Here is a 16,739-nt window from a genome sequence, read left to right on the forward strand (position 1 = left end):
CCTCTTCCAAAAACACACTGTGGGAAACTGCATAGATGTGAATGGGACCCATAGGAAACCATGTTAAAGCGAACGTCGTTTATTCCTGCACTTCCGAAAACTAGCTAAAAAAACGCACAGGTGTGAACCTAGCCTTAGAGGTCACAGACATGAATACAATTTATTATTATGCACACATGCCTGATAAAAGGAAAAAAAAAACCCTTTTTTATTCTACAGAAGGTGTTGGGCCATCTCACAGTGGATGGCTAAGGGCCTGTCAGTGGGCCTCAATAGGCAAGTGCAGGGTGCTTTTGAGGTCATTTAGAATTATTTGCAGGTGCATTGACCTGAAGTTTACCTACTTTAAGCTAATTTTGCATTTTCATAGACTTGCATAGGGAGAGAAGCAGTTCTCAAGCGAACAAAAGCCCCTTAATCTTATACAGCAGACATCACTAAATGGTGGATTGTGGTCTGCATCTGGACCGTGTCGCTGTTCCATCCGGACCGGCCATGGTCCCGCCCAGCCCTCCTCACTACTGTCATCCTCATTGAGCTAACGGTAAGACAGCTCCATATGGACAGCAGGAGGCGCATCAGTCTAGAGCTGACATTGGAGGCAGTACAGGTCTGGGTGGAGGGCAGGAGCTGTCAAGTCAACTTTTCAAGTTAACTACCAGGTGATTGGTTGCTAGCAACCAATCACAAGCTGGTTACCAGGAAAAGCTGTGCAGCTCTCGCCCTCCTCGCGGTCCTGCTGTCCTGTCTCCAATGTCATCCTCCCGACTCCCGCCGTCCATGCGGAGCTGTCCTGCCGCTGATTTCAGCCTCCTGCCTCCCACCGTCCATGCAGAGCTGTCCTGCTGCCGATGTCATCTCTAGACTGATGTGCCTTCTGCCCTGTGTAGGTAGGACATTAGAGAGGGCCATGTCACTGCTGTGAAGAATGTGGGGGAAGCCAAGGATGATGTGAAGGGTGCTGAGGACAGAAATCTGGAGGAGGGGGTGATATAAGGGGGGGGTGATGACAGGAATGTGATGTGGGGGGGGGGGTTGTGAGGACAGGAATGGGGTGGGGGGGAGGTTGTGAGAACAAGAATGTGATGGGGAGGTTCAGGACAGGAATGTGATGGGGGGGGGGGGGGGGGGTTGTGAGGACAAGAATGTGATGGGGAGGTTAAGGACAAGAATGTGATGGGGAGGTTAAGGACAAGAATGTGATGGGGTAGGAAGGGGTTGTGAGGACAGGAATGTGAAGGGGGGGGGGGGTGAGGACAAGAATGTGAAGGGGGGGGGGAGATATAAAGGGCGGGATGGGGTAGCAATGTAAAGGGGGGGTGAGGACAGGAATGTGAAGGTGGGGGGGGTGGGGACAAGAATGTGAAGGGGGGACAGAAATTGAAAGGGGAGGTGAGGACAAGAATGTGAAGGAGGAGGGGAAAATATAAAGGGCGGGATGGGGTAGGAATGTAAAGGGAGTGGTGAGGACAGAAATATCAAGGGGGGGGGGGGTGATACAAGGGGGGGTGATAGGGTAGTGAGGGGGTGATATGAAGGGGGCTGGGGACAGTAAGGGGACAGGAGGGGGGGGTGATATGAAGTGGGCTGAGGATAGTAAGGGGACAGGAGGGGGCTGATATAGTGTGGACAGAGAACAGGAATGTGAAGGGGAAGTGATATTAATGGGAGGAGTGATGTGAAGGGCTGTTGAAGACACTGCTATAATTCCACATTTTGTTTAGTCCACACCGTGACCATTTGGTAGACATACATAAATATTGTATTAGCAATATAGGCAAATGGTCCCATTATTTAGATATGCCTGAAGTTGCTAATATTTGATCTTTTTAGTTACAACCATTTTCTCCCTGCTTCTTTATATTCTTATTTTCCTGTGTCCTGCAGGTACTGGACAAAACCCAACTCGTCAGGCTGCTGTAGGAGCCACAATTCCTTACTCTGTTCCTGCATGGAGCTGCCAGATGATCTGTGGTTCAGGCCTAAAGGCAGTAAGCCTTGGAGCTCAGTCCATACTGACAGGGGAGTCTGATATTGTGGTTGCCGGTGGTATGGAGAACATGAGTCAGGTATGAAGGTTCTGAAAAGTTTTCTCCATGATGAAATTGTGACTTGGGGGTTTTTATGTATAGAAGTAATCTACTTCTATAAAAGTTTCTGCTTTACACCCTGACATAGAGACATTTCATAAGCTTATTGAGAAGAATGAAAATTTAGATTAAAGGATAATTTCACCTTTGGGAACATGTTCCCGCTCTTGCAGCTCTCCCCCCTATCTCCTCCCCCCTCCCTTACCTGTGACAGTGGGCTGGGGATCTTTAGTCACAGAGTTCTGTGAATGACTAGACTACACGTACCATCAGCCTTTGCGGCTGATGGCTTATAGTTCTCAATAAACTATGAGGGCATTGGTGGGCATCCTTGTATTTCATTGATTCTTCCTGAACGGAAGTAACTGTATTAGGGGTACAGGCAGACATCTACACTGACGGTCTGCAGGAGTCTGATATTGCACATTTTACCTGCAAAAAGATGTGCATTTATTATGGGTTTTTTTTTTTTAAAGGTTTTACTTTATCCTTTAAAGATGGCAGATTATCATGGACTGCTGGACAAGAGCATACCGTGTATAGTGCCAGTAATTAAATCTTTGACTGCATATGCACATAAACAAGTGGCTTTAATTCTGAACCTACAACCAGATCCTAAACTAGGCTTATTAGAAATCATTAAATATCCTGATATACACTCTTTTACTGACCCTGCCATTACTAGAATTGTATTCCTGTCCAGAAACTCGCTACGATCACAATGTGGCTAAACCAGGGCTCGACAAATTCTAGGTGCCAGGTCACCATGGCGACTAACAATTGTATCCTGGCACCTGGGCTTTTGTCAGCCCCAGTGTTGCAGCAATGGGGGGAAGGCGAGTGCAACGTTCAGAGGGAAGAGAAATTAGTCCCGCTACCTGTGCCATTCCAAGTATGCTGGGGGTTAAAGTAGGAGATAGGCAGGACTGTGAAGAGCTGGTTAGAGGAGATGCAGGGCTGTAGGGAAGTAGGAGGGGTGGGCCAGGGGAGGAGCGGAGCTGAAAGAGGAGGAGCAGAGCCCCTGGCAGGACGTGTCCCCTGTGCAGCTTTCCATGACACCATTGTAGTGTGAACTCGAGCCTCCCTCTCCGGGCTCCTGGAGCTCCTGCTACAGGATCACTGGTTGTGGATCAAGGCCAAGCTGTCCAGGGAGACTCTCAGCCTCACCTCGGAGCAGGAACAGACAGCGGTGAACAGGCTCAGCAATGGCCCCCGAGCCAGACACCCCCTCGCAGGGGACCCTCCGGGTGCTCCGGTTCCCCCCGGACGGGCTGTGACTGTGGCTCAGAACCAGGTCTGGGCAGCCCGGGAGCCCCCTTTTGTGACAGAATCCCCTGTCTGACATGGCCCTTACTGAGTGAATGAAGGATTAGTGCGACAGCCCTGAGACAGGTCACTAACAGCAGCTTCTGACAGATTCCCTGTAAAGAGCAGCGGTGATGGGCAAAGTACAGTAACCTATAGTGGTAAGTTAATCTTTAGCTTCAGAAGCTGGTATAGTACATTTAGGTGAGATAAATTACTTATGTCCCTCTAGCTTGCCACTAACTAATCTTGAACACTTAAAGCTGCACTCCAGATAGACATAAACATCACTTTAATGTCATTGTGTATAATAAAATTTATTTTTACATCAAACTAGGATAATTACCTTTTTAAAATGTGTTGAATCACTCCTCTTCTGCATATACAGCCCCATGTCAGACCTTCCAAACTCCTCTTCGTCAAATACTGCCTCATGTCAGCCCCCCCCACACTCCTCTCTTGTACATAGTGTGTACCATCACACAGTCTGCGCTTCTCTTCTCTACATTTTGCCCCATGTCAGACCCTCCATACGTCTCTCCTGCACACATGGCTAATGCTAAAATTCTTCTTTAGGTTTTTTTTTTTTGCAGTATTCTCACTCTTACCTGTTTTGGACCCGGAACACTTTTGCTAGTAGTTATATAGCAGAGTGACAAGCAATGTCAGCGTCAGTAGAGGAAAAGAACGTATTTGTCTTATAAAAATGTTATACAAAAGGAGCCCAGTTTCAGCACAGAGGAAGCAGGCCCAGGCATGTGTCCTTCTAAAAATATAGATTTAGCTCAGTTTAGTTCTTTAGTTTTATTTTTTAAGCAGGTTGAGGTAGAGGTGGTTTGAGGTGACCCTTGCTAATTCAGCAACTTTACTAAATCATCAATAGACTGAGCAGACAACGCTACGTGTAAGAAATCGCAGGCTTGACTCTTGCAAGCTACCCTACCCACACCACCTACCTCCTGCTAACCCCCCAACCTACCTACCTACCTCTCTCCCCCACACACCTCCCTACCTCTACCACCCCACACCCACTTACCTATTTCCCTCCACCACCTGCCTCCTCCTTCTGACAGCCACCCGTGACCAGGCGGTGCCTAGGCACTGACCCCTCCACCTCCCTCAAACCAGGACTAGGGGAGTGATAAAAGTCCATGGGTTAGGGGGCGCAAATTACTTGCCTTGCCCCGGGCACTGACAACCCACCCACTAGTCAGTCCATTCACTGTTGGCACCAAGCGTGAGCACTTCCTATTGCCCCTAACATGCAGTTCTGGGCGCCGGGCAGCTGATTTAATTTTAACATCTAAAAACAAACAAAAATAAAACTTTAGCTCTGCTGCTCACCCGCAGATGAGCTAAATTTGTTTGTTTTTTCTACTTCCCATACCAGCACCTCCCATGTATTCTCTGCCCCTTTCCCCCGCTTAGATCCGCTGCTGGTGTGCGGAAAGGTTTTCCAACTCTCCCCTTTCATTTGACATTAGCCAATCTGTGTGCATCGTGGTTCAATTCTCCCTGCTAGCCCCCGCACACAGTGCTGGAGACAAGCAGGGAGGTGAGCAGAGTTTAGCTTACACAGAAAATAAAGCTTTGTTAGTTTAAAAAAAACTGGCTCCTTATTTTTTTAGCTGGCTCCTAGATTCAAAGAAAATTTGTCAAGCCCTGGGATAAACTCTGTCAATACATCGCTCCATTCGGAAAAACGTGGAACCAAACTTAGAATTACTCCCCTACTCCAACTGTCCGATGCCGTGAGATCTCTCACCAGTGCCGGAATCTTCTCCCCAGCTTCTTCCGGATGCCAGTCTTTGGCCATCTTGATAGGCAGGTGCAAGATGACATCACTTCCATGCTTGTGCGGGAGTCATTTACCCCTGCACAATGGCAGTGTTCGGGAAATCCAAACTGAGCTGTGTTATTGCATTAATAAATAATGGTATGCTTTAGCTGATTTATTGCGTTAATTAAAAATTTCTCCTGCTTCCACTAGTTTAACACTATAAAGAGAGGAATGGCTGAATATATAGAAACAACACACGTTGCATGTTATAGAATGCTGTCTATCAAATACACACAACACCAAGTGACGTTTGCTGTACCTGTTTTATCTCTTTTATGATCCGACTGATAGTGCACTATGTGGTTTCCTAGAAACATTTTAGATTTGTTCAGTATTAAAGTGGTATTAAAGGCAAGCTTTTTATTTTTTAAATAACATACATATCATACATGTAGTGCTTACCTGCTCTGTGAAGTGGTTTTGCACAGAGCAGCCCCGATCTTCCTCTTAGGTCCATTGCCAGTGCTCCTGGCTCCTCTGTCCTGCCACGTGCCCTCAGAGCAAACAGCTTGCTATGGGGGCATCTGAGCAGGCTCGCATCCGAGCCACTGCTTTGCATGTCAATTTAGACACAAAGCTGAAGCTCAGCCCCGTCCCCTCTCTCTTCTTATTGGCTCACTTACTGTAATTGACAGCGGCGGAAGCCAATGGCTCCCGCTGCTGTCTCAGCCAATGAGGAGGGAGAGTTCTCTGAGAGCCTGGGGCTCAGTTAAGTATTTGGGGGGCTGCTGCACAAAGTCTAGAGCCTTTAGAGCCACTTTAATATTATTTTGTAGCCAAGCAGTGCTTACGTGGGCTTCTTTGAAATTAGAGATGTATTTTTAATAACTCGATATCTCTGCAAAGCCTTTCACAAATTGTATTTGACAATGTTTAAATGGTTGAGGTTGCAGCAAGTGCCCATACATCAATAAGCCATAACTATATGACCTCCCACCCAGTGGCGGCTTGTTCATTAAGGGTGCACGGACACCACCCCCTCTATCACCACACCACCCTTTATGTATCAAAGATTCATGCATAGCATGAATCTATCCATGGCCGCCTCGGCCACCCCCTATTCAGGCATCCGGCCCCTTTTAGGATGCCGGGTGTCTGAATTACAGCGGCGGGGGGTGTTTATTTTAAGCACCTGATTAGAGACATAGGCTCTAATAGGCTTTAAAATAGGGTGGACTCTGAGCCCAACCAGGGGTGTTAGAAAAGCAAATTAATATACGCTTTTCTAACACTGAACCGCCTCTCCGCCAGTCAGGAAGCGCAGGTCTAATACCTATCACCTGATTGGCTGAAAGGACAGGCGATCTTATTGGATGCCTAGCAGGAACAAAGAGATGAATGGAGGACACAGCTCGCCGCTGCCTGACCCGCTGTCCGTCGCACAGCTCGCCGCCATCACACGCTGCCTGACCCACCACCAAGATGGGTAAGTGTCGGTCAGACAGCAAGTGGGCAGGCGGGGGGGTCACAGTGGCTGCATTTGATGGCACAGTGAGGCTGCAATTGATGTTTTTTTTTTCCCAGTATTTTTCAGAATTTTTCAGTTTGTTTGCACCCCCCAAAAATTTTGAGCACCAGCCGCCACTGCTTCCACCTCATATTGAGTAGATCCCCTTTTGCTACCAAAACAGCCCTGACCCGTCAAGGCATGGACTCCACTAGACCTCCTAAGGCCAAGCTGTAATTAGCAGATCTGTTAGTTGAGAGGTGGGGTCTCCATGGATTAGACTTCTTTTATCAGCACATCCCACAGATGCTCGATTGGATTGAGATCTGGAGAATTTGGAGGCCTAGTTAATACTTCAAACATGTTGTTGAGTTCCTCAAACCATTCTCACAGTGTGGCAGGGCGCATTAACCTGCTGAAAGAAGCCACTGCCATCAGGGAATACTGTTTCCTTGAAGGGGTGTACTAGCTCATCAACAATGTAGGTGGTGCATGTCAAAGTAAAAACCACATGAATGGCAGGACCAAGGTTTCCCAGGAGAACATTACCCAAAGCATCACACTGCCTCTGCTGGCTTTACTTCTGCCCAAACTGCATCCTGGTGCCATTTCTTCCCCAGGTAAGCTACACACATACACCCAGCCATTCACATGATGTAAAAGAAAACATGATTCATTGGCCCAGGCAACCTTTCTTCCATTGCTTCCCGTTCTAAAGCTCAAGTGCCCATTATAGACGCTTTTGGCTGTGAATACGAATTGGCATGGCCACCCGGATGGGTCTGCGGTTACACAGCCCAATACACAACAGACTGCAATGCTCATTTTTTCTGCTTGCAACACATCAGCATGTTGCCTAATTTATCCCACTGACTTTCAGATGTCATTGTAACGAGATAATCCATGTTATTCACTTAACCTGTCTGGTCATAAACTTATGGCTGATCCATGTAAACCTTGACCTGTATCTAAAAGTCTTTCTAATCTAATCTTTCGCCACAACTGGCCTTTGTAAAGGCTATTTTGCAATGTGCCCTTATACAAGTGGAAAAGGTCACAAACACACTCCTACAACACAGATGACACAAAAAACATTTTTAATTGAAACTCCACTTTAATGTCCTGTAAAAGCTTTTAGTTCTAGAAATACAATTTTGGACATTATCATCATCATTAGGCCTCAGGCTCTTCTTCCCAGGTTCACGCCATAGAAGCAAACATACAAAAAAGTACACATCCTTTAAATCAGTAGTAAACCCTGGGAACCCCCCCACCCCCCCCCAAAAAAACCCCTGCAAGATAATGGCATAATGTGCTAGTATGCATTGCATACTAGCACATTATGAAATACATACTTTAGAAAGCACCCATAGCATCACCCAGTCACCGCTGAGGGGGCTGATGTTCCCCTGGCGTTTTCTTCCGGGTTCGCGGGCTCCGGCGATGTGAGTGGCTGGGGCCTCGATTCCGGCAAGAAGCTCTGAAGTTCCGACATGATACCTTGGACCTTCAGAGCGCATGCGTCGCTGATGTCAGTGGCTGAATGCAGGATGGATATCTCCTAAACGGTGCACGTTAAGGAGATATTCATTTTACCTACAGGTAAGCCTTATTATAGGCTTATCTGTAGGTAAAAATCACAAGGCGGGGCATACAACCACTTTCAGGCATACTATTCCAGGATATTGCATAAAGCAGCAGACACAGCAGGTACACCATGCACAGAACTTCCCCAGAAAAGCTGTTGCCGTCTAATGTCAGAGAGCCAGTCCAAGCTCTGCAGGGATATCGACTGTAATGCAGGGTATCCATCCAGGCACCTGATTGGCAGCTGGATCAACCTTTCAGTGCATAGATGAGAGCCCTCCCTCCTGCCCTCTCCACAGTCCAGTGCTCCAGTGAGCGCTGGAGGGGCAGAGCAGAGAGCTGGTGACTGACAGTCAACAGTCTGTGCTTAGAGTGGAGCCGATAACGGAACAATCAGCGGTCTTTGATCGCTTGGTTGTCAGTGTAGAGGCAGCGAGGAACAACAGCAGCATCGGATCACTACTACAGCCAGCTAGGTGAGTATCACTGTTTTGTTATTATCACTTTCCCGCCCTTTCCTTTTAATTAGTTGGGATTGAACAGACATCTTTGCAAAGCAATCTTGATTATCTTGAGCACATTGCACTTGTGTGCCAACCAGGCCATCATAATTTCCTAGACCCCAGTGGTCGGATACCAACAACAAGGAAATCTCCCAACATGTGCGTTTCAGTATGTTGGATGTAACATTGCAAAATAGAGCAGGGGTTACAGCTAGTACAACATTGATGAAGGACAGAGCAGAGAGGTAGGCAGCACATGAAACTTGAGAATACACAGCTAAATGTGTACTAGGACTATTCATTCTTATTTAAAGTGGACGTCCACCCTAAAAAAAAAAAAAAAATACATAAAAATGCTCCTAAAAATCTGAAATAAAAAAAAAAAATGTTTTACTTACCAGAAATGGCTGTTGCTAGGCAGATCGTCCTAATCTGCCACTTCCTACTCCGCGGTGATCTTCATTCTTCTCCTCCTTGCGTTGTCTTCTGGGGAATGGAGCGCACTATGTTCTGGGAACTGTGTGTGTCCCAGAACACAGCTGGCCATTCACAAAGCGCCGCCCAATTCGCGCATGCGCAGTAGGAAACAGGCAGTGGAGCCACAAGGCTCCACTGCCTGTTTCCCTTAGCTCGAATGGCGGCACCAGGACCCGATCTGATGGACGGATCGGCCTTGGGTGGCCGACATCGCGGGCAACCTGGACAGGTAGGTGTGCTTATTAAAAGTCAGCAGCTACAGTTTTTTTTTTTTTTTTTTTTTTTTTTTTCAGCTGGACCTCCGCTTTAAAGAAAGCAGAGAGAGGCGAGTGGAACTCTGAGTAGGAGAGCAGGCAGGGAGATGGAGCATGCTCACTGTGGGTGTAAAGCTAATGTATACAAAAACCTTCCATTGCCACGGACAGGAAACCGGAAATGTGTTTCTATTTGAAATTATACAGGATATGGATCCCTACTGTAATATATACACGCATATTAACTAAATAATTCTTTTTCAGTCTCCTCATTTGGTCCAGATGCGAGCAGGTGTGAAAGCTGGGGATGTCCCATTACAAGACAGCATACTTTGTGACGGTCTGAATGATGCCTTTTACAAGTACCACATGGGAATAACTGGTAAGATGATTGCAGACTAAACTTTTAGGGCTGATTCACACACAGTGCGGTGAGAGGCATTTTACAACATTGTAAAACACCTGTCACCTCAAGGACACAACAATTGTTTTCTGTGTGTCCCATTCACACTGCAACACAGCCCAGAGTTGCCCTGCAGAATGCTGCGATAAAATGTATGACAACACACATTGTGTATGCGGTTTCACAGGCATATGTCATGTATATATGTTAAAGCTAAACTGTAGGCAGACACAACAAAAATTAAAGTAGTATTAAACCCTAAAGCAAACATTTATTATATTGCAGCTTACCATTAGTTGAGATATGGTGACTGCATTAGTTTTCTTTTTTTAGGCTTTCTTTCCTTTTACCTTCATGTGGTGATCTGGCCAGTAAGTCTGTTTTTCAAAAGAACAAGCTCTCTTCCGGATGTATTCGTTTACAGGAATGAGACAAACCATTTGTCACTGACGGGTGCTTACAACAAACAGCTTTTATTTTATGTAAAACCTGTATTCTAAAGGGAGAAACATTGTTTGCTGTACTGATTTAGAAAGTGTGAGCTGGGGTCTGGCTTTAGTTTGTTAGTGTATCTAAAACTGCAAGTATATCCAACACCCCCCTCCCAGATTAACTGCTTCAGGACAGCCCACTGCACTTAAACTGTAGCAGGACGGCTCTGCTGCGTACATGATTTTGTATTTCCGGTTGGGGGGCATGCGCCCGCTTCCCCGGCTGTGCTGTCATTCGCTAAAGTGCAAGTCGATCAGCGGGTCATGGCCAATGATTCATAGCTGGAACCTGTTTATCGGCTGAGCAAATGACAGAGGAGAGCCCTGTGTTCATGAACAACACAGGGCTCTCTACAGACAGCAGCGATGAGTTGTTTTTTTTCTCCCTGCGAAGCAGGGAGTAAAATTCAGCACATTGCTTAGTAAAGACAGCACATGGTAAACATTGTTAGGCACACATTTAACCCCTTGATTGCCCCTAAATGTTAACCCCCTCTCAGCCAATGCCATTAGTACAGTGACTGTGTTTATTATTAGCACTGTATTAGTGTCAGCCAGTCCCCCCCCCCCCTCCCGCGTCAGTTAGTGTCTGATTTCCCACTGCACTATCACAGTCTCACTATAGTTTGCTGATCACCACCATTACTAGTATTAAAATAAAAAATTCCAGTATATACCTTCACTTGTAGATACTATACAGTGCCTTGAAAAAGTATTCATACCCCTTGAAATTTTCCACATTTTGTCATGTTACAACCAAAAACAATGTATTTTATGTGATAGACCAACACAAAGTTAGATGATAGAAAGAAAACGATAAATGTTTTCAAAATATTTTACAAATAAATATCTGAAAAGTGCAGTGTGCATTTGTATTCAGCTCCCTTTACTCTGATACCCCTAACTAAAATCTAGTGGAACTGATTGCCTTCAAAAGTCACCTAATTAGTAAATAGAGTCCACCTGTGTGTAATTTAATCTCAGTATAAATTCCGCTGTTCTGTGAAGCTCTTAGAGGTTTGTTAGAGAACCTTAGTGAACAAACAGCATCATGAAGGCCAAGGAACACACGAGACAGGTCGGTCAGGGATAAAGTTGTGAAGAAGTTTAAAGCAGGGTTAGGTTATAAAAAAATATCCCAAGCTTTGAACATCTCACGAAACACTGTTCAATCCATCATCCAAAAATGGAAAGAGTATGGCACAATTGCAAACCTGCCAAGACATGGCCGTCCACCTAAACTGACAGGCCGGCCAAGAGAGCATTAATCAGAGAAGCAGCCAAAAGGCCCATAGTAACTCTGGAGGAGCTGCAGAGATCCACAGCTCAGGTAGAAGAATCTGTCCACAAGACAACCATTAGTCATGCACTCCACAAATCTGGCCTTTATAGAAGAGTGGCAAGAAGAAAGCCATTGTTAAAAGAAAGCCATAAGAAGTCCCATTTCCAGTTTGTGAGAAGCCATGTGGGAAACACAGTAAACATGTGGAAAAAGGTGCTCTGGTCAAATGAGACCAAAATTTTACTTTTTTGCCGAAAAGCAAAATGCCCTGTAAAAGCTGTTAGTTCCTTATCTCGGAAGATGGCTTCTTTGGTTGATATGACTTCACTAAGTGGAGTGTCAGAGCTTGCTCTTTCATGCAAGGAGCCGTTCTTGGTGTTACATCATAAGGTTATGTTGCGTCCTCATCCATCTCTATTGCCTAGAGTGGTTTCTAGTTTTCACTTGAATCAGTGAATCCACAGTCGGTAGGAGAAAGATCACTACCTACTCTAAAGGTAGTTCAGACGCTCAGGGTCTACTTGAGTTGTCGGCACAGGTCAGGAATCCTGATTTGTGCAGCCAGAAGAGCCCAGGAAGGGCAGACGGCATCCAGGTCAAATGTTTAGCAGTGGATCTGCCAGTTTATCAATGATGCCTATGGTTTTAAAGGGAAAATTCCCATTTTTTTTTTTTTTCTGGGGAGAGATTCTCTGCCAGATGCGTGGGAGTATCTTGGGCGCCATCTGCCATCAGGTGTCAGTGGTCCAGGTGTGCAAGATCCCTATGTGGTCTTTAAGTTTATACATCCACAGGGTTTTTACCAGGTGGATGTCAAGAACATGGAGGAGACTGCCTTTGGTTTCAGCGTATTACAAACCGAAATAGTGGCAGTTTCTATGATGGTGTCTCCCTTCCCTCAAGGGCATTGCTTGGGGACGCCCCAGATAGTAATTACTGCTCTGTGTCCCGTGATGTACGATAAAGAAAATAGTATTTTTCTTACAGCTTGCCTGTAAAATCCTTTTCTTGGAGTACACCACGGGACACAGAGATCCCTCCCCTCTTGTCTGGGAAGTTTATTGCTTGCTACAAAACTGAGGTACTTCCTATGTAGGAGGGGCTATATAGGGGAGGACTTCTTGTTTGATTGATTTACCAGTGTCCACCAGTAGGTGGCGTATAACCCAGATAGTAATGACTACTCTGTGTCCCGTGATGTGCTCCAAGAAAAGGATTTTACAGGTAAGCTGTAGGAAAAATTCTATTTTTTGCAGTACATCACGGGACACAGAGGTCTCGCATCTCTTTTTTTTGGGGGGGTTCATTGCTTGTTACATAACTAAAAAACTTTCTGTATGGGAGGGGTTATAGGGGGCGGGGTGTGGGGGTTGCAGTTACCTATTTCTGCCAGGTACACACTTCCATTTCCACGGGAATCTCCTAGGCCAGTGGTCATCAACCCTGTCCTCAGGGCCCACTAACAGGCCAAGTTTTATGTATTACCTTGGGGAGATGCAGACTAGAATACTGCAATCACTAAGCAGCAAATGATATCACCTGTGATGTATTTCAGTTATCTTGCAAACCTGGCCTGTTAGTGGGCCCTGAGGACAGGGTTGATGACCACTGGCCCAGGCGATCCCAGCTGAAGTTTGCCCCAACCCTCCCTCCTGGGCTTGTCACAGGTCCCAGAAGGCTGTAGGACCATTCGCAGTACAGCTCACACATGCGCAGCGGGGAGATTTTTGTGAAGCTGCAAGGAATCACAGCCAGCTTCTCATGGTAAACATACCAGCACCGGGGACCTGAAGAGCGCCAAAGAACCGGTGTGAATGAGTACAGTGCCGGATTCCTGGACAGGTAAGATTCTTTTTATTAAAAGTCAGCAGCTACAGTATTTGTAGCTGCTGTTTTAACTTGTTTTTAAAGAGACTGAAGAATCTCTTTACGCTTACATACAATAGAAGGAATACAGTCAAAAGTTTGGATAAATGTAATTTCGGGTGTGCTCATGCTTTGATGGAGCATTGAAAGCTTCCATTGCATTATGGGAATTATGTAAATTGAATGCAGTGTACCTTTCCTCCTATAGTCCAGCCTCTGCATTCTACGTACATGTTCCCTTCTGTCTATTGTTACTTACTTATGTATGGCATGGTTTATGCCAAGGGTCTCCAAACTTTTTAAACAAAGGGCCAGTTTATTGTCCTTTAGACTTTAGGGGGCCGGACTGTGGCCAACGGAGTGGAAATTTTCCTAGAATCAGTGGGAGTAAACTTCATTGGTTTTAGGGGGGAGGAACAGTGCTCCATCAATGGTATCATTGGGAGAAATGGTGCCCTATTGTTGGTGTCAGTTGGCAAAATAGTGTCTCTTATCAGTGGGAAGAATAGTTCCCCCAAGGGCTGTATAAAAGAAAGCAAAGGGCCACATCTGGCCCCAGGGCCTGAGTTTGAAGACCACTGTTCTACAGAAAAGCTGTTGAGAAAAGCATTCCATTTCCTCCTGCTCTACTGTGATCTAGTACTACTTATAGTTTTGAGGTCCACCCACAATCCTCAAGCATCACAATCATCCAATGGGCATACAGACTTGATAGTTTGGTCCTGATGAGCGTTTTTTCTTTTTGCATGTGGATGGGAGCTGGTGAGGCTAACTGGCCTGATATCAGTTGCTGCCTTTGATGATATGCTGTGTTTTGGATAGGCACAGCAACAATAGACAATAGATTTCGCACAATCTGGCTGGCCACTGTTATTTTCACCTCATGTCTATTGGTGGCTTACGGAGACACTATCACCTTGCCCATTAGGAGCAAAGTGACAGTGATTGTGCCAATCTCTGCCTTTCCTAAACTACTGTATGCTTACTTCTCTAGCACTCCCCCACCATTCCTTCCTTATTCTAGGGCCAACACTGCAAAATACCCAACCAACAGAAGAATAGTGCCCCATTGTTGGTATCATTCAGATGAATAGAGCCCCATTGTCGGTGTCAGTGGTAGAAATGGTGCCCCATTGTTGTTGGTTGGCAGAATAGTGTCTCGTATCAGTGGGAGGAATAGTACCTCAAGGGCCCGATAAGGCAAGCAAAGGGCCACAGTTTGAAGACCACTGGTCTATGTCATTACTCCTTTTACAGTCTTCCTTTCTTCCAACACTGGTCTTGCTTCTATGAACTTCTAAGCTGGAGCGATCAGGTCTGAATGGCTGGACCAATAGCCTGGTTGCAGGAACATTTGTTGAACGCTGTGAACTGAAAGTGCATTTTTAAAAAATGTATTGATAGTTATCTTTATGTTACTGTGATATCTTGTGTATTCCCTCAAATATAAACTGTATCTTGTCTTGTTTCTTTCCTAGCTGAAAATGTGGCCAAACAATGGAAAATATCCAGAGAGGAGCAGGACCAGTTAGCAGTTCAATCACAGAACAGGACTGAGGCTGCACAAAAAGCTGGCCATTTTGACAAAGAAATTGTATTCGTTGAAGTGCCTTCCAGGAAAGGTTTATACAATTATTTTTGTTTTAGTTAACTATAGTATGTATTTATGTTCCTTTGTTTAAAATATTGCATGCAACTCCTATGAAAAATTACCAAAATGGTCTTATTTGCCGTTTCGGATCTGCCACTTTTTATTTATAGTGCATGTTAGGGACAGATTTACTTTACGTATGCGCACAGACATACAGAATGTTACAACATGGTTCTAAATCCTGGACATTTTTTTACCTTGCCTGAGAGAATGAATATTGAATGAATATTCGCTATTGTCACACTGATTCTCCTCCCGGGTAATCAGGAAGCGGGGTGTGGGCTGGAGCAACGGTGGAGCACCAGCTGCCGCTGTTACCCTGTTTATAAGAACATTCTCTTGATGTACATCTCCTGATTGCAGTATTGATAATATACAGTGCTGTGAAAAAGTATTTGCCCCCTTCCTGATTTTTTGTATATTTCTCACACTTAAATGATTCAGATCATAAAACTAATGCAGATGCAGTTTTTAAATTATTATTTCATTTATTAAGGGAAAAAGCTGTTCAAACCTGCCTGGCTCTTTGTGAAAAAGTAATTGCCTCCTTCAATGCTGAATCATGAATGAACTGTGATTGACTGCAATTTTTTGGAAAGCTGAGTTAGATTTCACTTGCCACACCCAGGCCTGATTACTGCCAGACCTGTTGAATCAAGAAATCACATAAATAGAAGCTGTCTGACGAAGTGAAGCACGATAACAGGTCACAAAAAGCCACATATCATGCCACAATCTAAAAAAAATTCAAGAACAGATTAGAAACAAAGTAATGTACATGTATCGGTCTAGGAAGGGTTTCAAAGCCATTTCTAAGGCTTTGGAACTCCAGTGAATCACGGGGAGAGCCATTATCCACAAATGGAGATAACTTGGAACAGTGGTGAACCTTCCCAAGAGTGGTCGGCCTACAAAAATGACTCCAAGAGCATGACGATGACTTATCCAGGAGGTCATAAAAGATCCCAGAACAACATCTAAAGAACTGCAGGCCTCACTTGCCTCAGGTAAGATCAGCGTTCATGATTCAACAATAAGAAAGAGACTGGGCAAAAATGGCATCCATGGGAGAGTTCCAAGGCCAAAGCCACTGGTGACCAAAAAGAACATAAAGGCTCATCTCACATTTACCAAACAACATTTTGATTATCCCCAAGACTTTTAGGCAAATATGCTGTGGACTGATGAGACAAAAATTTACTTTTTGGAAGGTGTGCATCTCGTTACATCTGTCATAAAACTAATACAGCATTTCATAACAAGTACATCATACCAACAGTCAGACATGGTGGTGGTAACATGATGGTCTGGGGCTGCTTTGCAGCTTCAGGACCTGAACGACTTACCACAATTGATGGAACCATGAATTCTGAGGTCTACCAGAAAATCCTAAAGGAGAATGTCCGGCCATCAGTTTGTGACTTCAAGCTCAAGTGCACTTGGCTTATGCAGCAGCACAATGATCCGAAACACAACAGCAAGTCCACCTCCAAATGGTTCAAACAAAGCAGTCCGCCCACCACTGCAAAAATTAAAAGCCAGC

At 45.3% G+C, this 16,739-nt stretch overlaps 1 protein-coding gene across 1 annotated transcript in view; it reads left to right on the plus strand.

Annotated features, from left to right (window-relative positions):
* Window positions 1–16,739, plus strand: part of ACAT2 (acetyl-CoA acetyltransferase 2) — a 57,960-nt gene that overhangs the window by 14,635 nt on the left and 26,586 nt on the right. The window contains exons 3-5 of the mRNA XM_073627862.1: window positions 1,888–2,069; window positions 9,768–9,885; window positions 15,024–15,167. Coding sequence (XP_073483963.1) covers window positions 1,888–2,069; window positions 9,768–9,885; window positions 15,024–15,167 — 444 coding nt within the window. The remainder of the gene's footprint in view (window positions 1–1,887; window positions 2,070–9,767; window positions 9,886–15,023; window positions 15,168–16,739) is intronic.

This window comes from Aquarana catesbeiana, linkage group LG04 (assembly GCF_042186555.1).
Source record: "Aquarana catesbeiana isolate 2022-GZ linkage group LG04, ASM4218655v1, whole genome shotgun sequence".
Taxonomy (NCBI): domain Eukaryota; kingdom Metazoa; phylum Chordata; class Amphibia; order Anura; family Ranidae; genus Aquarana; species Aquarana catesbeiana.